Source organism: Vitis vinifera, chromosome 7 (assembly GCF_030704535.1).
Source record: "Vitis vinifera cultivar Pinot Noir 40024 chromosome 7, ASM3070453v1".
Taxonomy (NCBI): Eukaryota; Viridiplantae; Streptophyta; class Magnoliopsida; order Vitales; family Vitaceae; genus Vitis; species Vitis vinifera.
Genome location: NC_081811.1, coordinates 26,169,434 through 26,195,816, shown reverse-complemented (window position 1 = coordinate 26,195,816; position 26,383 = coordinate 26,169,434). Strand labels below are relative to the sequence as shown.

General features: G+C 34.6%; 1 protein-coding gene across 1 annotated transcript; it reads left to right on the top strand.

Moving 5' to 3' along the window:
* Positions 1–6,391: 6,391 nt before the first annotated feature.
* On the top strand, positions 6,392–21,050 carry LOC100262741 (casein kinase II subunit alpha). Its single transcript, XM_002284297.4, has 10 exons — positions 6,392–6,914; positions 7,212–7,341; positions 8,714–8,908; positions 9,948–10,105; positions 18,758–18,848; positions 19,288–19,353; positions 19,960–20,042; positions 20,145–20,208; positions 20,295–20,363; positions 20,747–21,050. The coding sequence occupies exons 1-10, from the start codon at positions 6,556–6,558 to the stop codon at positions 20,804–20,806; spliced, it is 1,275 nt and encodes a 424-aa protein (XP_002284333.1). The 5' UTR covers positions 6,392–6,555; the 3' UTR covers positions 20,807–21,050.
* The last annotated feature ends 5,333 nt before the right edge of the window (positions 21,051–26,383 follow it).

Below are 26,383 nucleotides of genomic sequence, written 5' to 3'. Positions count from 1 at the left end.
CAACGAACCATCATGTGCTATCAAGAGAGAGGGGGTTAGTACACAATTAAGGAATAATTTTGAGCATGTTATAGAGCATAATAAAATCAATCATGCATGACAATTAAATCAATCAATCAATTATAAAATCACTTATGTGGGGCCCCCACCAAAGCCCATTTATTTTGCATGAATTAATATCACAGATTCCATTATTCTAGAATTATGAAAATTCATTCATGCTTATTAAAATCAAGAGAAGCAGAAGATTGTTTGAAAGCCAAAGTAGAATTAAAACCATTTGAGAGAAAATTGGATTTTTGAAATTTATTTGAAAAATTGGAGTCTCGAAGATTACTTGAAAGAAATTGGGATTTTGGAAATTAAATTTGAAAAAAATGAAATTTTGGAAATTAAATTGAAGAACTTGAATTTTGGAAATTAAATTTGAAGGAAATCAAAATTTCGGAAATTAAATTTGAAAAAATTGGAGTTTTAAAAATTAAATTTTGGAAATGGAATTTTGAAAATTAAATCTGAAAGAAAACGGATTTTGGAAATTAAATTTGAAAGAAATCAGAATTTTAGAAATTAAATTTGAAAGAAATGAAATTTTGGAAATTAAATTGAAGAATTTGAATTTTGAAAATTAAATTCAAAGGAAATTGGAATTTCGGAAATTAAATTTAAAAGAAATTGGAGTTTTAAAAATTAAATTTAGGAAATTGAATTTTGGAAATTAAATTTAATAATTGGAAATTTGAAAAGTAAATAAATAAAATAATAATAATGTAGGAAATAATAAAGATTAAGTAAGTGAATGTAAAAAAATGGGATTTTGGAATTAGAAATTAAATTAAGAAATAGGAATTTTGGGAGAATTTAACTTTAATATTAAAACATGAAGGAATAAATAAATAAAATAGTGAATGGTGGTTGGTAGCTTGCCATGCAACGTGTTACCTAGGTGCTAAGTGGTCAGTGTAATTGGAAAAGTGAGCTAAAAAGGTACTAGCAGCCAAACCCAAAAGCATATGAAAGAAATGAACTTGTGGGGCCTATTTGCATTGTGATATTTTCATTCCCATCACATAAATTAATGTTATTTGTATTTGGTGGGTCTACGAGACACCATTCTTTAGCTGGCAAATTAAGAGTGACCTCCATCCAATGCCATTTGAGCCTCCTAGTCTATATCCAGGAGGATTACCAACACCTAGGTAAGGGTGAAATGACACAGCCACGAACCAGGAATGCAAAGACAGCAATACATAGGAACGAAGCTCCAATATTTTCTTGTGAACCAACCACCGCCAAACAACACAATCACCTCCATCCTCATTTTTCATCACCTTTTTTCCTGTACTCTTCCCCATCTATCTCTTCACTGTCCTACTTCATCACAAAATCCATCAGGTCTCCAGCTTTCTTTGGGTCCGCAAGGATTGAGAGTGGTAGAGGAAAACAGGGGCCTTTTTAAGGATTCTCTCGTGGACGGCAACTTTAGACGAGTGCTTCTTGATGGTGAGCTGCAAACAGCAGGTGGGACAAATGGAAGGTGGCTGGAAGAAATGGGTTAATGGGTTTTAAAGAAAGTGATTTAGAGGGAGAAATGAGTTTAGTGGAGTGGTTAGATGGAGGGTGAGCGAAATCAAACGAGTATTAAATGGGAAACAAAACATGGTTATAGATATCTTCATGAGGGAACTTAAACGAGGCCAAGCTAATATTCGACAAAACCCAAATGAATGAAGAACAGGAACATGTTATAACACCACAAAACCGTCTTAAAAGATTAGCCAAAATATACCTGTAGCATTTGACGTCTGAAGGCAATCCTCTCCAAGAAGCCGAGTCAAATTTCCAATTGCTTCCCTCCCCCCCGGTCCTTCTTCTTCCCTCTAGCTCCCTCTGCCCTCTTTCTCATCTCCGTGTCCTCAGCTTCTTCCTGACCTCAAAACCCCCCTCTCCTTATCACCCACTCTCCTGTGTCTTCATCAGCAGGCACGACTCCTCAACCACCAACATGGCCATCTCTGCTCCTTTTCCTGTCTTTGCAGCTCGTCCTCTAGGAGAAAAGGTTTCCCCCCTTGTTTCAGAAAGAAATGCCAAGAAGAGCTCCAAAAAACTCTTCCCCCCGGGGCCCCCCATAAAAGGGGTCTACACATATATATATATAAAAAATATGTAATCTCATAACATCTAAAATAGATCGACTTATGTCGATCTTTTTTTTAATGAAGAATCAATAGACGAAACAAGCGTATGAATATGGGTGTAACAAAAAGTTGAGTTAAACATATTGTACTCAAAAATGTCTAAAAGTCAAGTTGGCTTGAACATACATTCTACAAAAATAACATTTTATCCTATAAAATCATAATTAAGTAATTATTGATATCAATATGTTTTATATGAGAATGCATAATTGGATTTTTAAAGATACTAATAACCCTATAATTATCACATATTATAAACATCGTGCCCTTGTTCAAATTCATAGTAAAAAACATTTAGAGTGTGTTTGATAGTAATTCTAACAAATATTTATAGCATTTCAAACAATTGAATAATAATAAAATTTAATTATTAAAAATATTAAAAATACTTCATAAAATTATTGTCAAATTGACTCTAAGAGTGTGTTTGACAATGATTTTATAAAATGTTTCTAACTTTTTTTATACTTGAAATATAAAAAAATTAAAGTATTAGAAAAACTAGAAACACTTCATAAAATTACTACCAAACGCATTCTTATTTTCAATCATAAGAGTTGTTAATTGTAACTCCTTATTGTTGCATATTTTACCTTAACCACTTATATAATAATCAAGGAAATGTATTAAATTATCATTTTCTACGATAATGAGATTTTATAGAACAAGTCTAAAAACATACACAAGTTGTAACACCAAATAATATATCAAGACAAAACATAATAAACATAATAACCAAAATGCATCCCAAAATCAACCTTTATCTTTTGTCTAATACATCAAACAAAAATATCTATGCGACCCACAACTCCGTCATTATAAGGCTCTCGTCAATGTTATCCTAAGCGAAATTTAGTCGATGTTATGCTCGTACTAATCTCATTGATAAGTTGAACAAGTTACTAAAATAGATTAGTGATAGAAAGATTAGTAATAGGGTCAATAGAAGGATTGAAGCAAGTAAGTGTAAGAGGTGCTCCTATCCATAAACCTTGCTTTGGCCACGACAAGTGGGGCTATGACTCTTAAAAGCTTTGCTTTGACCAACTTGAATCTCGTTATTTTTATTTCTCGTTTGCTTCTCATTGGGTGATATGATTCATACACTTTGACCATAAGTTTTGATTAAAAAATGTAAGTTGACCAAAGAAAAATACCTCATGTTAAAACTTAATACCTTATTTGAAAAGGGGTTGGGAGGTGATAATAGGAAATGGTAAACTATTAACATGTATATGAGAAATATGCAATCTCATAACATCTAAAATAGATCCACTTATGTCGATCTCTCTTTTAGTGAAGAATCAATGAACGAAACATGCATATGAATATGGGTGTAACAAAAAGTTGAGTTAAACATATTGCACTCAAAGATGTCTAAAAGCCAAGTTGGCTTGAATATACATTCTACAAAAATAACATTTTATTCTATAAAATCGGAATTAAGTAATGATTGATTTCAATATGTTTTATATGAGAATACATAATTGGATTTTTAAAGATACGAATAACACTATAATCATCACATGTTATAAACATCACGCCCTTGTTCAAATTCATGGTAAAAAACATTTAGAGTGCGTTTGATAGTAATTCTAAAAAATATTTATAGCATTTCAAACATTTGAATAATAACAAAACTTAATTATTAAAAATGTCATAAATATTTCATAAAATTACTATCAAACGGACTCTAAGAGTGTGTTTGACAATGATTTTATGAAATGTTTCTAGCATTTTTTATACTTTAAATATAAAAAAATTAAAGTATTAGAAAAACTAAAAACACTTCATAAAATTACTACTAAACGCACTCTTATTTTCAATCATAAGAGTTGTTAGTTGTAACTCCTTATTGTTGCATATTTTACCTTAACCACTGATATAATAATAAAGGAAATGTATTGAATTATCATTTTTTACGATAATGAGATTTTATAGAACAGGTCTAAAAACATACACAAGTCGTACCACCAAAGGATATATCAAGACAAGACATAATAAACTCCCTATCATGCTCTTATGAAAAATTTGCTTAACATCCTTACTAAATCGTACTCGTTTCAAAATTTGTTTTCATATCTTTCGTGCAACAAATGGCAAAGTCATGGGAAGTAGGCCCAAAAACAATATCGTTCACATAAATCTAGATTACTAGAAACTCATACTCTATCATAAATATGAATAAGATATTTATTTGAAATGTATATATGCTTAAAATATGAATCGCACTTTTGTTTTATACACAAGCTTTGATAGTCGAGTGCTTCAATTCCCTCTCCTCCTCTATAAGTAAACTCTTTGTCTATCCGTAGCTACTTTTTCATTATGATTAGGTGAGTCAAAGGTCAGTACAATCTACAGTCACCATGGAGGTATGTCAAGTCTAATCCTTCTACCTACTATCCATCTACCCACTATCTCGCTATCAATTGCTCTACATACTACCTCTCTATCTGATCTTCCTATCCTCCCTTTATGTGATAGGGGTGCGCCAAAAGCTGCATGTGGGCCTCCTCCTCCTAATCGGTTGCATCTTCAACTATTCATTAAAAGATCTATAAAGGAAGTAACGGTGCATTCATTAAATACAAATCTTCGTACCCAAGTATGCTGCATAGGGTTTTTTTTTCTCATTTAAGTGGGAGTCAAGTTCAAATGTATGAGTTAGTAAGGTGTTTTTCCTTCATCCTTAATTAAGTCAGAATATGTTTGATTGTTCAATAACCAATTCATTTATTTTGAAAAGGCATGTTGGGAAGATGAAGAGATGAACTTTAGAATTAAGTCACAGACAAATTCAGCAAGAAGCTTTCGGATTGGAAAGGTGTCCGTCCAATTAGATTAAACTGAACTCTAAAACAATTTTGAGTCAATTATAGTTCATAAAACCCTCAGAGATAAAAACATTGGACTTAATAAGACAATAAGACAAAAATATAAACTCAATCTAACACATCAAACAATTATTTATAATTATTTTAATAGAATCAATTCAACCACATTGAAGTTTTAGAATAGCACGGAATGGCCTCAGAAAATTCTCAAAAGACGCTTCTTATCATAAAAGCTGTGAATAAGTTTTTGAATTGGAATGTATGGTAGATTGAGCTAGTGGAAAAGAAACGTGACAATGGACAACTTCTGCAAACGTGGAGATTACAAGAGTGGGGTGGGATATGTTTGTAATGTTGATGTGACGATGTGAAAAGAAAAGGCGATATTGCCGGACGTGGGGGCAGGTAGGAGGATGGATGCCCAGGGGACCCATCCAAATTCTTGCAGATTTTTATTGTGGTAGGTGGGGGAACCTAGGGCCTGGGCTTTGCCATTCGACTCATTTCGGCTCTGCAGGTGATGCCAGTACTAGAGTGCGATGCTGCTGCTGCAACAGAACAGAATTGATGTGTTGGATCCACGCACGCACAGCCCCAGTGCTTTCTCACGAGACCTTGACGTTTTATTTTTCTTAGTGGGTAAGGTAATCCGTTTAGCCTTTAGGGGGTGATCATCGGTCCTGTCAATGAAAAGGAGGAACTGAGAATTAAAGACACCATTAAAATGAAATAAAGTTTTTATTTCCTTTTACTTTCTAACATAAAAATGATGATTTTTAAAAATTTAATAGATATTTAGTAAAATTTAATACTTATTACTTAATAATTTAAGTTGATTTTAAGTTAAATTATACTTAAATTATTAATTTAAAATTCACTATTTGATTTTTACTTTAAATATTAAAGTTATTGGATAAAATTAACTTAAAATTTATTTTAAATTATCAAATTAATATATTTTTTCTTATATATTATAATTAAGATGAGATTGAGTAATAATGAAAGTTATGAAGTAACAAAAGAAATCATGAAAATAATTAAGACAAACGATGATAAAAAGATAAAATAAATATAAAAACTTAAAAATAAATTAATTATTTTTATTTATTATGTAAAATTGGTTTTGACTTTAAGTTATACCATTAAGTTATTTTATTAAATATATTTAATTTATTTAATAACTTAAATTAAGTTATTAAATTGGTTTACCAAACACCTTTATCCACGTCATTACACCCTTAATAAGCTTTGAAAAAAAAAAATTCTCATGAGTTGCTGTGTAATCATCCAAACAGACCTTACATGGGGGAACATGATGTAAAAGGATTGGGCAAAGCGGGGCCCAAGTGACAGGCCCGTTTCAAATAAACATCCAGGGATGATCATCCGACACCATAATCACCATTCCGGAAAGCCCACAGGAAGTGGAAACGGCGTCGTATAGAGAGGCTGTAATAAAAGGGTATATGAGAGAGAGGGGATCCCGGAAGACAGCCTAGTTCCAAATTGGACACCCTTTGATGGCCGTAAGGCCTTTGCGATTCATCATCTCTCACCGTAGACTCCTCGCCTTTTCCCTCCGCTTACCTTCGTCCTCTTCCTCTCACCTCTCTCAATCTCCGCCGTCCCTTCTCGTATTCCATCGACTCGCCTCTTCCCCAGCCCCACTCTCTCACCCCCAAAAATCTCCCCCTCCTCCTCCGCCGCCACCGTCGCACCACCGCTTTGCCCTGTCCTCGCTGCCCGAAACCCTGGCGCAGAGAATCGGAAAATCCGTTCGCCGCCCCGGCGCTCCCTCCAAGGCTAGGGTTTACGCTGACATCAATGTGATCCGGCCCAAAGAGTATTGGGACTACGAGTCCCTCACCGTTCAATGGGGGTAATAGTTTGGTTACCTTAAAGATCCCGTTTAGCTTCCAAGGAAATGTAGGAATGGATTTTCAATTATTTGGGACTCAGGGCCTCGAGAACCTCTAATCAATTTCAGTTATCTGAATTTTCTTTTTAGAGATTAATATAATTTAAACCTGATTATGTACGGATAAGAAAATTTTCGACTTTTCCTTGTTTATTTGGGTTCGATTGGATAATTTGTGTCTGGATTGGTCGATAGAGGTGGTTTTATACGCTTTTAGGTGTTTGACCGAATGTTTTTGTGTATTATTGATTGATGCAGGGAGCAGGACGATTATGAGGTGGTGAGGAAGGTTGGGAGGGGGAAATACAGTGAAGTGTTCGAGGGCGTGCACTGCACCGACAATGAGAAGTGTATTATTAAGATACTCAAACCCGTGAAAAAGAAAAAGGTGAGGCCCTCTTTTATATTGACTTGCAGCTTCTTGGAAATTTATTTATTCCACCAGAATTTCTTGTTTGTTGGTTTGTTTAACATTTTGAGCTTTTCGATGCATTGTGTCTTGTGGATGTATGAGTCCTAACTTGAGTCATTGGGGTGACAATGATCATCTTTCATGCTCATAACAAATTATAAATGAATTGGTGCATAATATAAGAAGTCTGCCTTTCTCAATGTCTGGTATGTGCATCCCACTGTGTTTATCCAATCAGCAAGCCATAGCTAATCAGAATAGTTGGGTCAGCTGGTAAGGTTCTATTTAACTCTGTCAAATTCTAGTCCATTTCATTGCTTCATAATTGTTATTTGAAAAGAATAGTTGCTGCATAAACTTTCTAACTCAATGATACAAGATTGTAGATGTTTTACACTTTCTGGAAGGCTTTTTTAAACATAAAATTTATCCTACCAGTAATTCATTATTAATCAGAATAGTTAGGCTAGCTTGTAAGGTTCTAATTAACTATGTTCAATTCTAGTGCAGTTTGTTAGTTCATAGTTTTTTGAAAAGAACAACTTCTGCTCAGACACTCTAAATCAATCAATACAAGATGGTATTCATGTCACACTTATTGAAGGCTTCTTATAAACCTAAAATTTACTCAGAAATGCCATGTTAATTGAAATTTAAAGGCTTTTTGATGAAGTTAGTAAATATAACAAAGTCATAACCTTTAATTGGAGTAAAAACATAAAAATAGTTTGATAAACCGAACCAAATATCTTCTAAAAAGCCCATATTCTTTTTGCTTAATACATGATAAATGTACCAAGAAGAAACTAATAACAATTTTGGAAACCTATTTACCCTTCTTCAATGCCTCCCCAAATGCAATTCATAATCTTGATTACATTGTTGTAACCTCCAAATTGGATATGACAATTGGTATGACCTACCTGTATGTAACTCCATGCTGGTCACTTACTTTTTTTGCTCATTCCAAACCACAAGCTAGATGCTTATTTCTCACACTCAAGTTCAACCTTCAAGGTACTATTAATTTGGGAATTTGATGCTGATTGCTTTTTCAAGTGAATGGGAAGAGATTTGCATTTCTCTCCGTATTTCAGGAATGAACCTTGTGTGACTTTCTTCCCATATATTGCAGTGAATGGTTCATTGTTTTCATGATACTCATACAGGTTTTCTCTTTTTTCTGCATAGCATATTTCACACAATAAATTTGTGAAGATTTACTTCCATTCATTTCTTTTCTGTTAAATACAGATCAAGAAGGTTTTCTCTTTTTGCTGCATAGCATATTTCACACAATAAATTTGTGAAGATTTACTTCCATTCATTTCTTTTCTGTTAAATACAGATCAAGAGGGAGATTAAAATACTGCAGAACCTTTGTGGTGGGCCAAATATTGTGAAGTTGCTTGATATTGTTAGAGATCAGCAATCAAAGACCCCAAGTCTAATATTTGAATACGTGAATAATACTGATTTTAAAGTGCTTTATCCAACTCTCTCAGACTATGATATTCGATATTACATCTATGAACTTCTAAAGGTAAGATCTCTCTCTCTCTCTCTCTCTCATTTTTCCTTGCGATAATGTGATGAAGCACATGGCTAGTGTGCAAAAGTATTCTCTTTTCTGCATTATCTCTATGTTTACTATGATGAAAATTTGGTGCAACAGAATAATTTGATAATATGGAGGTGAGCAGAGTGGTGGGGTCCTGTAGGGCACGATGACTGGGTGGTGATGTTAGTACAGTGACAGTCTTAGTGTTAGAGTTGTGGTCTAGTTATTGATATGTGATTGTGGTGGTTCAGGTTTGGTGTTGCAGAAGAAGGTTGGCACTGTTGGTAGTGGTAGGATGGCAGTAGGGGTAGTGAGTGGAATGCTGCTGACATCAGTCAATTGTCATTTAAGAATTTTGATCACCATGGGAAAGATAGATAGGCAAACCGCTAATTAGATTTTTATGATTTTTAAAGTAGGGGTACTTTTGAGCTGGCTTCACACCTTTTCATTGTATAATAACATGGAAGTTTTATCAAGTATAATTAATGATGTCAAATTCTCTCCAAATCTGGCCTTGTTTAGTGTTTCATACCTAATTTTGTACCCTTTTCCTATGTTTCCTGATAACCTTTCTTTTCTTGGAACTGTTGACTTTTAATTATTGGACCTTCTAATGGGCTTAATCTAGTTGAATTTGACTTTTAACTGTTTGCCTGTTTGATGATACAAGGCTTGAAATTATTTAGTTTGCCTTTTCATTGAATTCCTTTTTGTTTTTTTCATTGAGCTATGCTTTCTGATTTGTCACTGTCACCTCATTCATACATGATACTATTAATTTTCACTTGGGCTGCTCATTTGTTCAGGAATGATATTTCTGTTTATTTATGCTCAATTCTCTTTCCATATATTTGTTATTGTCATTATGAGTAAATGTCTTAAGCCATGATCTTATGAATCTCTGGAGTTTTATAGTTGCATTGGCATATTGCATATATTTTACGAAGTATTCATGTTGGTTTGTTAGGTGAACTTTCATTTAGTTAACTTGGTAGAATCTTTTTCTTTATATATGCAGGCATTAGATTACTGCCACTCACAGGGTATCATGCATCGAGATGTAAAGCCACATAATGTCATGATTGATCATGAGCAGCGTAAACTTCGTCTTATAGATTGGGGCCTGGCAGAGTTCTATCATCCTGGCAAAGAATACAATGTTCGGGTTGCTTCAAGGTTCTTTCCCCCTCTTCTTTAATGGAAGCTTAATTATTTTGCATAGTATATTTACATTTTTTTTCTCCTTGTTTTTTGGTAGAACTACCATTTCCTTTCTTTCTGTTTGCACCATAACTCTGCTATGTGAACATGGTCCTGTTTAACTTTTTTACTTGAGAGGCAAAGGAAATTTAATTGACTACATAAAATGAGAACAACTGAACAACAAATAAATTTTTTGTACCTAAGATACTTGGATGGCTGGTGGAGTATTTTGGCATATTTTTTAAGCTTCTTCAACAGAATAAGGAAGAGTTCTGTTTTGACTTGAGTAATTCATGGTTAAATTGAGCATTCTTAGGAGGGATTGAAGAATCTCTGGGGCAAAAATGTCACATTGCACCTCCTTGGAAAAAATCATAGGGACCAGAAACTAACTTAAAAGGGCTGAAGTTCAAAAAGGGTTTGGATCTTAGTTGTAATTGTAGTTGCATAAAATCTAAGGAAACCATACACATGTGGTCATGGGATACTTCATGATCCCCTACCCTAGGATGAGGACAAGGAGGCATATACCTAAGTATCATTATGGCTAGAAATCATCCTTAAAATTTGATACAAGAAGACAAAATATTGCCGCACAAACCTGCTGCACCACATATTATTTGCCACAAATTGTCGTGTACTGATCTCAAATCATCATCCATGTGGAATGTGAGGATGATAAATAGATATAATTACAAATGGTCAAACTCAATAGAGAAAACACCGCTTCAATTTGTGCTGATTGTAGAAAATATTAGATTCTCACTAGAAATTGATAAGAAGAAGAAGCTAAGATTGGTAGGGATAGAAGAACCGCCATTCTAGGCAGATACTGAATCAATGTTTCTAACTGTACAAAATCAGATGGTGGAGATAAAAGACCAGGTTGAATAATGGTAGAAACTCAACAACAACATATTGAGGCTATGGTCTTAAGGTCGGCCACATTACTAGAACAGATAGACAAACATGCAATAAACTTGACCCCAACTAGGTTGATCTGAAAAGCCACTACTTTGCATTACTATGAAGTTAATGAGGTTGATAGCTCTTGAATTAGATTCTATATGCAAACTCAAACAGGTCAGGTATCTTCCAGAAAGAAGGAAGGGAAAGACCACCTAATGGGATAAGGAATTGCTGGAAAAAAGATATGAAGAACTTGTTGTTGATGTCCAAAGAATGAAGCTATAGACAATTGAGATTGAAGAGTAGGGAAAAAAGGGGAAGGAAAGAGGGAGAGAGGGGGTTGGCTTGAAATATTCTCTTCTTGCAAGTCTAGATCAAGGTAACTAAATTCCCTTTGGTCTTAACCTTGCTCCAATAGGAACTACCAAAGTGCATCTCAATCCTGAAATTCAGTGTATGTGATACAAAAGGAGGCCTTGTTGAGAATTTGCACCATTATAATGTCACTGGAAAGGGACTTGGATGGAATGCTCTATTGCCTCCTCACTAAGCCTTCAAGGAGTTGCATCAATGTGGTTCCACTAATTGCCCTCTCAATCTACTCAAACTTCCACCAATTATGAAATCTTTTTGTTAGCTAATACTTGTGGTCTCAATTGTGTTAAGGAATCAACAACTGGTTCAATATTAAATAGAGACAGGGAGAAAATATTTTGTACTATGTGCATTGATTTTAAAATGAAATGGATTAACTACCAAAAGCAAAATTTTGGACTGTTAATACTCTACTAAAAACGCAAAATTCCTTGATCCTCACCAAAATTATGCCAATAGGATTTCATGGTGTATGTCCTTAAACAAGCAAACCTATTATGGATGGAATAGTTGAAATTATGATACAATTCCCAGTTAAAAAGCTGATTTCTCCATACAGTGCTACTCTCGGTTGAATGGATCCATGTGCTAAGAGCAACAACCTCTACCTACCATAAAATAATAAAGATTGGGGTGGTGGAGATTATTGGGCAACAGACAACCTCTCAAAAACACCATGCAATCATATTCCTAGCCTTGGCAAATAACAAAAAGGACTTGGCAAATAACGATTAATGTAGGACACCTCCCTTTACAAGAGGTCTTAGGAGATTATCCTACCACAAAGGAAGACACCAATGTTGTTTGCATTGGTGAAGAGTAAGGGAAGGCTGCCCATTAGGAATCATCATCCCCTAGGAGCTATCTAAAAAGCAATTCTAATGTGTTTACTTGGGGTATCAAGAAATGCGCCAATGATCATGTGTTATCACCTGAAGGTTGACCTTAACTTCCCACTAGTTAAATGGAAGTAGCTAAGGTTCAACCCCTTTAGGAATGTAGGTCATCGATAGACTATTAAAAGCAAGGTTCAGAGAAGAAGTGTCACAGAGTGTTAACTTCATTCACCTCAACAATGTCTACCCTAAATATAGTTTCCTACTCTTATTCATGGACTGACTTATAGATTCAATTGTAGGACACAAAGCCTTCATTATCCAAAATGTGTATGTAGGATATAACTAAACCCCAATGCACCTTGACAATTAGGAAAAAGACTCTTGCATTACCTACACCTAGCAAGGGTTGTCCTACTATAAGGTTAGGCTTTTTAGGTGCCTCGCTACCTTTCAAGTTGGATGACCATAATGTTCAAAGAACAAATTAGGAATACATGGAGGTTTTTGTGGATAACATTCTTGTCAAAAGCAAAAACATAAAAAACCATGGCATGGATCTGGAGGAAGCATTCAAAATCCATAGAAATTTTAGGGTAAAACTTAACCTAGTGAAATATAACTTTATTGCTACATTGGGGAAATTATTAGGGCGCCTCGTCACATGAAGGAGGATCTTGGTAATTTGTATCTAGATTCAATCAATTCAAAACATGATGGCATTGAGAACCCACAAGGAAGTGTAAGAGTTGACTAGAACAACCACAACACCATCAAAGTTCTTGTACCTATGCATTGACAGATGCAAAACAATCTATGATCTCCTTAAAGAAGAAGTTTTTGGGTGAGATGGTGAATGTGATAAAGTATTCCTCTAGCTTAAAGAGCACTTATCCAAACCTTTGATGCTATCAACTTCTTTTTTCTTTTTTGATAAACTATTGGCTCCTAAAATAAGAGAGAGCCTGTACATCTCCTTGGTAATTTTGTTAGTAGCAATAAGTATTGTCTTGTTTCAAACTAAGAGAAAGGAAAAGTGATCAATATACTACTTTAGCAAGGGGTTAGTCTGCCTCGAACTTTGGTATAATTAACAAGTGTTAGGGTTAGCCAGACTAATAGTTGCCAAAAATCTCTAATCTTACTTTTGGGTGCATGGAGCAATGGTTTGGACGACATATCCACCCAAAAACATCCTTCGTATCTTTCCGAAAGGATATGCAATTGGTCTATCAAACTTATTGAGTATCATATCACCTATAAACCTTGGACTATTTTGAAAGAGTAAGTGCTCACTGATTTCATTGTTGAATTCAATAGTGGAGTTGAATGATCGAGGAACCGCCCAAACAATTATGAAGATGAATCCAGGTGGATATTGCACACTAACAAGCCCTTTAGTTAGAGTGGAGTTGGATTCGGAATCCGACAAGAAATACCACATGGAATCATAAAAATGGAAATCACCCTAGGATGCATTACTTCAAACAATGAAGTAGAATACAGAGTCCTAAAATACAAAATACTAATAGCCAAGTCTCTTTGGGCTTCATGACTTCCTGTCTTCTACGACTTACAAGTAGTAGTATATCAAGTCATGATTGGAGGATTCTTTGAATTCCAAATCGGGCAAATACCATGAGAAGAAATATACCATAAGAAGAAAATGTCTTGGTGGATCTATACACCAATCTTGCACCAATCTCCAATGGGGGTGAAGAGCAAACCATCACCATGGACTATTTGAGGGACCAGTAATTGAAACAGACAAATTTATAGTAGTCAATGAAGGCAGTTTCAACCCTAGAAAGGAGTACTAGGAGCACCTAATCATCATGTATCCAGAATAGGAAGAATGTTGAATCCCTATGAGTAAAGAAATTGGCGCACACAATTTTGAAGAGCTTGACACAGTAAAAAAAAAACAGATAGAACAACTCTATCAAAGGTTTGTAGGTGGACAATACCTCAAGTAAACATAGTGAGGCACAATTTGTCCTTGCAGAATTGCGTTAAGGGCAATGTAGAAACCACGATGGAAGAAATTCTATGGCACATTGAGCAATTAGGATAGGCTATTGTTGGTCATAAATGCAAAAAGACATGATTAGATATGTATAAAGATGTGAGTAATGCCAAAGGTTTGCTAGCAAAATCCTATAACCCTCTAGTCTCTACTAATCTCCAAACCTCTATAAACATGTGGCCATTTGCATAGTGGGGACTTTACTTAGTCGGGCCTTTGGCAACCTAGGTATTTGCTTATGGCCACCAATGATTTCAGAAAATGGATCGAAGTCGAATCCTATGTGCAAATCAAAGGAAAAAAAAATGCGATAATTCATCTGAACACATATAATCTCTTGTTTCAAAATCATACACACTTTGATTATTGAAAACAAAAAACAATTTGAAAACAAGGAGATTGCCAACCTTTGTGATGAACCAAAAATTGTCCACCACCTCTTTTCTCCATTTTTTTTTTTGATAGATAAATAAGCTTAATATATTAAAGGAGCTTGAAGGCATGAAAAGAGAAGAGAAAGATTCAAACCCACCTTCCCGCCAACACCCAACTCCCACAAGGGTTGGGAACCCTTTAGCAAAAACCAAAACAGAGGAAAAACCTTTCTCGGAACAAACAAAGAACCCCTAGTAGAACAAAATTCCCACCAGTGGCCTGTAGAGACCACTACCTCTAAGTCCCCACCCCCCTCCCCAATCTTTTTACTCTTTTCTCCATTATGCATCTTCAAGGGAATGGGAGTGTGCCTTCAATAACCTCACTTTCAACTGAAAAGGTTCAACATTCAACTCTTGCAAAAGCTTCCTTTCTTTCTCACAACTTGCTCAAAGTTGATTTATTTCTGCTATCAACTCACTATCAGCTGAAACGATATTGCAGATTTGAGACTATAAGCCCAAATGGTTCTTTTTCAACACAACATACCAATAATACAAACCCATTATATGTTCAGTAGCCTTCAAAAGTAAAAGATGGGATAAAAGGAAAAGTAGGGAAAATAATTAGCACAATAATTAAGAAGGAATGGCCACCAAATTTGCGAGCCAAAAAAATATTTAGTTTGCTATGGGAATGCCAACATTGCATTGAAGAACTGCTCATGGTCATAGTTGATATATCCCACTTTATAGTTGGGAATGAGAGAAGGGTTAAGTTTTGGAAAGACTTGTGGTGCGAAGACCAAACTTTGAAAGAAGCTTTCCCTAACTTATTTCTATTGGCAGTAAATAAAGACGGTTGGGTGTCAGAAGCTTGGGAGGAGGGTGGGGATTTGGGTAGCTGGAGCCCTTGCTTTTCAAGACATCTTAATGATTGGGAGATGGGAGAAGTGGAGATTTTGTTTTGCAAACTATAACCCTTGGTTGTTAGAAGAGAAGTGAAGGACATTCTGAGCTGAAGAAAAAGCTGGAACAAAAAATTTTCAGTTAGATTTCTTTATTGCTCCTACACTAAGGCTTCTAGAGATCCTTTTTCGTGTAGTATTCTTTGGAGGTCAGGGGCTCCAGTGAGGGTTAGTTTTTGTGCCTAGGAAGCGTCTTGGAGCATATTTTTTACTCTCTACCCATTGAAAAGGGGGATGGAATATTCCGAATAGGTGTTACTTGTGCAAAGAAGAGAAGGAAACCACTGGTCACCTACTATTGTTTTGTGGTAAGGTTAGAATGTTGTGGAACTTGATTTGGTGTGTGGTGGGTTATGCATTCCTCACTTAGGAGGAATCTGTTAGGTTGACACAAATCTGTTGTGGGTAAAAAATGGGAGAAAGCGTGGAGGGTTGCACCCTTATGCTTAATGTGGTCTATTTAGAAAGAAAGGAATGGAAGAGCTTTCAAATGATGTCATGTGGTTCGACCAAACAATTAAATCTTTTTTCATGTGTACTTTTGTGAATTGGGCTAGGGTATATATCGAGGATCACACTTAGTCTATGATTGGTTTTGTACATTGGTTATTTGTTAGGTAAGGGGAAGACCTTTTTTGTCTCCTTACTACTTAGCTTTTTTGGGTGTTGTTTGTATACTTCATGTGTGCCTGTTTCATCGCTTTTAGGTGTTTCTAATGCAAACCCTTTTATTACCTCTCTCTCTCAAAAAAAAAATTGGTTCTTTCGCATGATGGGGTAGCGCGACTTGGATTTGGAAGAAATGGGAAAGAGAAGTAGATGTATGCCAAAATCATGTATCCATGGCCTATGGCTCGGTCCATTAAGACAACATCGAGGAATTTGGCCAAGATAGCGTTCTTCCCTTACTAAGTGATTCACCAACCAACACAACATGCACAACCTCTTTCAACAAGCTACACAGCAGAAACCCCCCACTTGGCACTTGCTCTATATAGCACAAGAAAAGAACTGGTGAGGGAGTAAATGATTAGACATGCTGATAAGGGTTCCTTGTTGACTAGATGGGCGAGGTGGGTCATGAACTCGAAGGATGACCCTTAGCTACCCTTTTGAAGAAATATTCACTAAAGAATGAGGGAAATATGGGTGATTGGCCTTTAAAGAAGTAGAAAAGTGTCACCCTACCATGAGCTTTGGCTTTAGCCTTTGCCAATCAGGTCATCATAGCTGTACCCAGGGAATCAGAAGTGCTGATGTACCCTTATACTGGATTCAATATTCTTTGAGGAGAATCCTTGACGTGGCCATCAAACTCCATCTTTCACTTAAAGCACTCCACCAATGAATCAGGAGGATGTAGGAAACCAACTTCTCTGACATTCAGGATTACCTTTCATGGAAAACTTACCAACAATAGGATTAATCAAACCTTAAGTTACAGAAATTGAATATAACTGTGCCAGTTTCAAAAGTAAGTGTTAATGTCTCAACTCTATAGCCAACCCAAACCACATCTTGATCTCTAACCTTTGCTCCTCATCCAGAAGTGGCTTACAATCTCATAGGGTGCAACAAAAGGAATATGCGCATCAAAAGACGGTAATTAAAGAAAGGAGAAAAAAAAAAAAAACCATTAAGGGAGTGCCATGGCAATGGGGGACAACTGAACCCTCTTGCACTTCAGACTTGCCATACTCCTAGTCCACTGTGACAGTAAACAAGCCCCGGTCCATGTCTTTATTAGTAGGAGCACCAAGTATTTGGAATGTAGGATGTATACAAAAAGAACATCCTGGGTAGTTTGTTCATCAAAATGGTGTAATTTCTCTAGCTTTTCTGATTTGGCCTCTTATTTTTCCTAGGAAGAAGAAGAAAAAGAAGGAAAAAAAAACCTTCAAAAAATCCCCACCGCCTCTTGCATGTGGCCAAGTACACGTAAAGGGATCAAAGTTCTTAAGACTTGGTCAAAATTGGAAGGGGGTCAGACCCAGATAACACATCGTTTCCTCAGCAAAGAAGGCAAAGGGAGTCTCAATCTATCCTTGAAAAGTCCATTGATGCAAGAACAACTCATTGGGTCAAAGGGACACCATACCCCACTCTGAATTCCTCTTTAATCCAGTCGGTTTTTGGCTTATGAGGCCCTCATTTAGCCATCCTAAAGCAAAATACCCAGGAAAGTGAGAAACTGACTAAGAAAGCTAGAAAAGCTATCCTTTTTGATGAATGGGTCTTCAAACAACACAAAAAAACTTTGCCTGAAGTGAATGGCCTCTTCAAGAATTAACCCCAGCAAGAAGGCCATTGAGAAGTTGCAACTGAAAGCATCACATGGCAAGGATCCAACAGGGAGACGTGTGGGTGATGACGGCTACCATATGATTGAGCCCCCACATTTAATGCATAAGTTGAATTTTGGCCTCCCTCAGCATGATAACCCAATCATCAAATCAAGAAACCGTTTGGACTTCACAAAATTGCTCATGAGCAACAAAGGCTAGGGCTATTATATAAGTGCATAAAAGATAAGGGCATCTTGACCAAACACATGTTGGCATGGGATACTTTGAGATCCCCTAACTCCAGAACAAGGGCAACAAGTCACATACCTAAGCATCATTATGGCCATAAAGCATTATTAAAACTTGCCACAAGAAGGCAAAATGCTACTACATGTGTAATGAAGCACATATTATCTACCACAACTCACTTTGCCAATATTAATCACTACCCACATGGAGTGCAAATGGGAGGACATTTCCATGAAGCAAGGATTGCCTGTTGACTAATCGGATTCCACCTACTTTGTGTTATGAGAATTTGTACTATGAAGGGATGCAATGACTGTTGATCAAACTCAGGAGCGCTATAGGACGAACTCATTAGAAAAACACGTCTTCAATAATGCAATTCATGTTAGATTATATTATCTCATTTATTTGGTTGTACATTGTAACTACTAGAGTTTTTTTTTTTTTTTTTTTTTGTTGATAAATTGTAACTACTAGAATTTAAAACCCACAAGCCTACAGTTGTTTGGATAAAAAGTTCTGATTTTTCTTTTGTATGTATTGACTCTGAACTGATGTGCAAATGTTACTCTCTTCTCTTCTTTCTCTACTTCCTGTTTGCAGATATTTTAAAGGTCCCGAACTTCTTGTTGATTTGCAAGACTATGATTACTCTCTAGATTTGTGGAGCCTTGGTTGTATGTTTGCTGGAATGGTGAGCATTTCCTCCTACTGTATTTGTTTATTTTGGTAGTTTTTATTTTCATTTGTTGCAGACATGGCATTTCATAGTTCGAACTGTCACAAGGCAGTTTTCAGATTCTCCATCTGTACAAATTCACTATGGTCTGTATGCAAGTGGACCTGGACATAGCAAGTTGTGGGTTTCCTGAATGATCTTTAAGTGTTTGATAATGACTCAGTGTGAACTTTTTCTAAATTGGTCACATGAGATTTTTTTTTCTAAAAATTTTTATCTTACATTTTATTGGGTAGATCTTCTTGGTAATGCCAAAGATAAGTTGATCTTGATCTGCTTGCATATTCGTCCATGGGTGGCAGATGGCAAGGTGGTTCCAATTTTGACACCATGCAAAGGTATGTGGTGTCAACTCTTTACTGTGATGCTTATTTTAAAAGCTTGTGCCATACAGATTTTCCGCAAGGAGCCATTTTTCTACGGGCATGATAATTATGATCAACTGGTTAAAATAGCTAAGGTAAGTGTTAAATTTCTCTCTGTCAACTAGTAGATATCAGGAACATCTGAATTCCAACAGCTTAATTATATCATTTTGAAAGTGAGTCTTTGCAGAGAGCTGTATATTAGTAAGAATATTTGTCCATATAGTATGTTTTTGTGCTTTTGCAAGTAGGTACAGGTGTAAGATAAGCATATCATTTGTTGCTTATAGTGTCTCTGTTCTACATGATTTGTGGGGGCAACATTCAACTTCTTGTGTTAGCTTGGAGATAGCATTATGTTCAGCATGACTCAGATATGACAGAATTAACCAAACATTTAGTGCTGGCATCTTGATCTGGTGGTGTTGTGTGTTCCTCCATCAAGGATATGAAGGGTTGAATTTGAATTGGGAAGGAACCCTTGGCCTATGAGCTAGACTACCAAAAATAAAACATAAAATATATATTAAAAAATGAACAGCATTATATATATGTGTGTGTGTGTGTGTGTAAACTCATTGACATGCATAAATGAATGGGTGCGTTTATCTCTGTGATTTTGGAATCTTACAATGAAATATTTAGAATTGGCTAGAAAGGAATGAAAATCTAACCTGCAAGCTCATCCTTTGCTTCTGCAGGTGCTTGGGACTGATGAATTAAATGCTTATCTGAACAAGTACCGCTTAGAGTTAGACCCGCATCTTGCTGCTCTCGTGGGGAGGTTGGTGATTTGATCTCAGTGTTCATTCTGTTAATTCTCTAATTAATTAATTTCAACTGGGAAGGACTTGAGAATATTTATCTTTCTATATTTTTAATGTAGGCATAGCAGGAAACCATGGACGAAATTTGTTAATGCTGATAACCAACATTTGGCAGTCCCTGAGGTAGACTGTTTTGTCATTTCTACTTGAAATTTTGATTCCATTAACTTTTTGTGGTGTTAGTAATCATGTGATTTCTTTTCTCCAAGTCAATTGACTTTCTTGACAAGTTGCTGCGATATGATCACCAAGAAAGGCCAACCGCAAAAGAAGCAATGGTAAAACCCCTGATCATTATTGCCCTAAAAATGAACGCTGAACTACTGTAAATACTCTTTAATGCATTAGCTTTTTAAACCATTTGATTGGATTGGAATGAAGATGTGAGAATTTGACCTTGTCATAGAAAATGTAAGTTAAAAGGGGGGAAACAGAACTCTTCATATACCACATTACCACTTTAATGTATTAAGGACATCTGGACTCATGAATGTATGGTGTTTACATGTAAATTGAAGCTGTATGTTCATTAGGATGCTTATTTATTTCTATTTCAGATGGTGTTTACATAGAATAGGGGCTGTGTTCATTATGTTTATTTGTTTCTATTTCATTGGCTTCCAAGGCCAGTTCTGAAGTAACCATCATCCATGTGATGCAGGCCCATCCTTATTTCTACCCGATTAGAAATGCAGAAAGCAGCAGAAGCCGCGCATCATAGAGTGAATCTCAGATACCATAAAAAAGGATGGTACCTTCTTATGCTTGGTCAGGACCCAATCTTCCTGTAATTTTCTGTTAGTTGGGTGAGGTTTGCATTTATTATGGAAGTCTTCCATGTTTTGGTCATCATTAAATGGTGACTTTCATTAACTTAGTCTGTCATTATGGTCAAATTTTATGTGTGCTGATGTTTTAAGATTTAACTTGTACGTGATTTCAGACTTAAAGAATTTTTCCATCCATTTGTCTCTGCTCTCCCACTGCTCGCTCCATGTCAGCTGGTGATGTTAATTGCTAAACCACATATTAATCCCACTAAAAGCCTGGGCTTTAAGCAGAAGTTCTTTTAGTTTTTGGTTTGTATGGCGGTTTGGTTGACCATAAATTGGGCCCTATTGGATTGAAACTTAATTGTGCTTTTTGACTGCTGGATTCGGTGAAGGCCCAATTACTGGATCTTTGACAAGCTGCCTTGCTCTGCCAGTTTAATTGGTCAGGAACATGTTATCTTCTTCCTCATTCCCTCTGGCTGAACGATTAATTTAATTATTTTTAATTTTCCCCAAGGGACAGACAGGGTTTTCAATTGGGAATGGAATTCTACATTTTAGTCACGTTTATACTCCATATGTAGGTTCTTGACTCAATCGAATTTCTTTTCTAGCCTACGAGTGTCATTGATTCTGGGTTTTAACGGAATCATATAGACTTTAGTTCCCATTCCTTGAAACATTTATTTCTGAGGTAGTTGCCAACTTGCCATAAATGTTTCATATCTCAATACGCTTTTTCAAACCAACATCGGATGCAGATGCCTTTCCTTATTCCATACCTGTTGATGCTCTCTCTTTTTCTTGTATGCTCAACCAGAGTGGTTTTAGACGAACTAGTGTGTAACGTGCCTATAAATTGATATTTTAAAAGTTAATGTCAATCACTTCAGGCCTGGCCCTCAAGCCGGTCTCAACTCCCACGCAGCCCTACCACCCTGTGGCCTGAGTGCGGCCCAGTCTATGCCATTAATGCTCGAATTCTACCCTATCTTGTCAAGTATACAGGGGTTTTTCGTTCTTTCTTCTTCTTTATATATATATATATATATATATAAACAAATAAAATAAAATATCTTTGAAAGTTTTATTTCTGAAATCAGTATGTCAACTACGATTCGACCATAGTGGGCTAAGCCTAGACCAGACCGTAGGTTAAGGCCTTCATGGCAGATCAAGGCTGCCACCGTAATCTTCAGTCTCGCCTGGTATGAGCCATTAGGGCTTGAGTTCGCCTAACCCGCTCTAATATGCAACTCATTATGCAGTGAATATAGGATAGAGAGCGTCTTTTTTAGCTTTGACCAGGATGTGTGGCCCAACCCAGTCAAATGTGCAAACTTAAACGCATTCATTACGGAGTGGATATAGGATAGAAGCATCATCAAAGTGGCTCAGTGGCCTAGGTCTAGAAGCTTTGTGTTGGGTGCTATGGTGTGGCATCTTGCACCCACCCTAGGTTTAGTGGAACTGTGGAACCATGCTGAGAATAGATCAAAGATACGTTTGGTTTGTGATGGGATATTTGATGGTATCATTGGATGTTATATTAGATAGAAATAAATATCGTGTAAATAAAATAAAACATATATTGTATTTTAATATTTAATATGTTTAGAAAGAATATACTATGTCCTAATGTTTGCTATGTTAAAAGTATGAAAATTTCTTATGTTTAGAATTATTTAGAAATCATTTTGTAATTTATGATTTAATAAACAATTTTTGTTTTTTGTTTTTAATAAAATATTCAAAAATTATAAATAAAAATATTATATTATGTTGTTAAATATAAAAAAAAATCATTTGTATATATTAAATAATGCTATATATTGATATTATTTTAGTTTTTTGGATAATTTTTTTAACATCCTTTTCCTTTTAAAACTATAAAATATTTTTTTTTCATCAAAATGTATTGTTTGTAAAGTGAGCAAAAACAAATAAAACAAATATAAATTTAGGATTCAATATTTCTTATATCAATTTAGGACAAATCATGATATTACTTATTCTATTTTATGTTTGGTTAATAATAAGACAACTTATCCTTTCAAATCTTTCAAATCATTATGAAAATATCAAATAGAGTCCTACTTTGCTGATTGATGCAAAACAAAATTAACAAATATTAAACATTGGCTAGTTGAAAAATTTTAAATAGCACTTTATTATAGCAACAACATAATTAAGGGGAGGGGTATTTGGGAAATCAATAAAGTAATTTAATTTAATTTGACTTAATAAATAAATTTTAGTATCCAATTTCTAGTACAATGGATAATCATTTCTAGCATAACTAAGAAAAGCAATCTTATTTTAGTCTTAATTCATAACTTAATATGATTTCATAACTAAATTTTTGCCACCATATAGATTAAGCATGTAAGGTAAAATGGTTTACTTAAAAGTAATAAATTAAAAAATAAAAAATGATTTGGGTACCTCTTCATTCACAACTTTCAAGTTATTACAAGCTCTACCATAATTATAAACTCTTACCTCCCTTAATACATATTTGTTAACTTACTATTTAATCTTAATCTTAGTGAAGTAAAAATGTCAAATTTAAAATTTTAAGGATTTTGAACTTAGTTTTATCAAAATATAATTGGGTTTTACTAATTAATTAACCTTAATACTTATACTAAGGATTAAGTAATAATTGTTAAGTCATAAATTTAGTAAATTAATTAACTTATCTTAAATCACTAAATGTTAAGTCTTAAGTTTAACTAATTTTCGGCCGAAAATGTTTAGTATAACTTAATGCTTAAAAGCCAAATTTAGTATAAAAATAATGCATCAAAAAACCATTTTTTTTCTTTTATTATGCTTTATATTAATAAGAGTAGACATAAAGTCATTTTAATAGTTAAAAAATAATAATAATAAATTTTATATTAAGAAATTTAATAAAATTCATATTAAAGTCATGTTAAATCATTAAATATTAAAATTTTAATTTTTAATTTTATTAAATACTTTTAAAAAGGTCAAGTAGGTTAAAATTATCATAATTTTCATATTAACATGACACGACTTGAGTTGAGTGGAGGACGTCCATCTAAAAGCATTATTTGGTTGTGGTTCAAACATCCACATCCCTAAGACAATTATGGTGAAAATTTGATACAACTAAAGTAAAAAAATAAAGTTGGTCAAATTTTCTTGTGTACTTTCCAAATCTTAAGAGATTTGGAGGACTAAACAAGACTTCCATCAATAAGAAAAGTCAGTATGGAAATTTGTCTTTGTGACAATTGGTCAAAGATTAAGAAATTAAGGAAAATGATTGGGGCGCTCTGGTTATTCCAGACAATTCTTTATGTATATGCAATGGGTTATGTATGAAATGACAAGGCTTCAAAATTCAATAAAAAATAATAATTTGTAAATGCATCAACAAAGGTTACAATAATTTATTTATTGGACCCTTAATCATTGTTTATGTTAGTTTGAAAGTATCTCAAATTCTTTTGTGCATAACTAGTTTTTTTTTTTATTATTAATAAATAAATTAGTTTTCCTATAAAATAAGAAAATTTGTTAGGAATACTTTATATGTGAGTTATGGGGAGAAAAAATAGTAATGAATCGTACCCAATCATATAGATATTGTCCGTTCAGGATCCAAAGGGTTCTTCACAGTTTTAAAATGTATTTACAAGGTTAAAATGAGCTTATATTTACATAGGGTAATTGCGCTAAATAAAATTTTGTATTTGACATTTTTCTTCGTAATGAATTAGGTGATCATTTGTTACTTTATATTTTTTTTTAAATCTTTTTAGAGATTTTTCATATTAAAAATTGTACTATAGAGTAGCACCCTTCTTTATGTGCTAATCTATAATTGAGTTTGATCTTCAAGTTCCTTTGGGCCACTAATATTAAGGTAATATTAAAGTCTTTTTATAGAAATTATGTAAACCTTGACATGGTTCATGATTTTTGATCGACAATTGAAAATTTTTTATGGTTTATTTTGACTTTTGAAACCTTTATTAAGTTGGGAAACATTTTGAAAAGAGTGTTAGAATGTGCAATTAACTTTGAATGGAACTTTAAATAATTTAAAAATGATGATAATCTAAATTTCATTTGAGTATAGAAACATTGAATAATCTTGAATGAATGAATGAATAAACAGTTTTTTGTTTTTTGTTAAGTCATAAATTTAGTAAATTAATTAACTTATCTTAAATCACTAAATGTTAAGTCTTAAGTTTTACTAACTTTCGCCGAAGTTTTCTTTAGTAAATTGAAAATGATAAGATTACTTATTAGAGTGTAATTTGGTTATAAAGACCAATGCCATGGGTAAGATTTAGTTAGACAAACACTGTTTGGTATAACTTAATGCTTAAAAGCCAAATTTAGTATAAAAATAATGCATCAAAAAACCATTTTTTTCTTTTATTATGCTTTATATTAATAAGAGTAGACATAAAGTCATTTTAATAGTTAAAAAATAATAATAAATTTTATATTAAGAAATTTAATAAAATTCATATTAAAGTCATTTTAAATCATTAAATACTTTTAAAAATGTCAAGTAGGTTAAAATTATCATAATTTTCATATCAACATTGTTGGGACGTCATTTGTTTTATCCGGGATTGGATCAGAGTATTTTTGGCTCTAACCAGCCATACCACCGGGATTGGACCGGAATGGGCCAGGACCAGAGTGGCCTCCCCAGGATTCGAAGTTGGGTGGCGACAAGACTCTTACCCCAGGACGTTGCCCTCCTGGTACCATCTGAGCTAGTAGCCTAGATGGTACCAGGAGGGCAACTGTCTGGGTTAAGGCCCCGAGTTCGAATCCTGGGGACGTCACCCACAAGGGCCAAATAAACAACTGACCCCATAAGACTCTGTGTTGTTCGGCCCATTCTGTTTGTGATGCCCTTGACTGGCACAGTTTGGTGGTTCGTTTATGTTGGGACGTCATTTGTTTTATTCGGGATTGGACCGAAGCATTTTTGGCTCTGGCCAACCGTACCACCGGGATTGGACCGACACGAATTGAGTTGAGGGGAGGATGTCCATCTAAAAGCATTATTTGGTTGTGGTTCAAACATCCACATCCCTAAAAATTTGATACAACTAAAGTAAAAAAATAAAGTTAGTCAAATTTTCTTGTGTACTTTCCAAATCTTAAGAGATTTGGAACAAGACTTCCATCGATAAGAAAAGTCAGTATGGAAATTTGTCTTTGTGATAATTGGTCAAAGATTAAGAAATTAAGGAAAATGTTTGGGGCGCTTTGGTTATTCCAGACAATTCTTTATGCATATGCAGTGGGTTATGTATGAAATGACAAGGCTTCAAAATTCAATAAAAAATAAAATAAAATTTGTAAATGCAACAACAAAGGTTACAATTTGGTAGCTTGTAGAAAAAGTGTACAAGATTAATACCGAGTCACCAAACGACAATAATTTATTTATTGGACCCTTAATCATTGTTTATGTCGGTTTGAAAGTATTTCAAATTCCTATTTGATATATATTTCTTTTG

Bases quoted from the DNA above. Each gene is read 5' to 3' on its own strand.
- LOC100262741 (XM_002284297.4), top strand. From the start codon at position 6,556: ATGGCCGTAAGGCCTTTGCGATTCATCATCTCTCACCGTAGACTCCTC. The intron at 6,915-7,211 runs GTAATAGTTTGG...TGATTGATGCAG, and splicing joins TCCCTCACCGTTCAATGGGG to GGAGCAGGACGATTATGAGG. The intron at 20,209-20,294 runs GTAGACTGTTTT...CTTTTCTCCAAG, and splicing joins AACATTTGGCAGTCCCTGAG to TCAATTGACTTTCTTGACAA.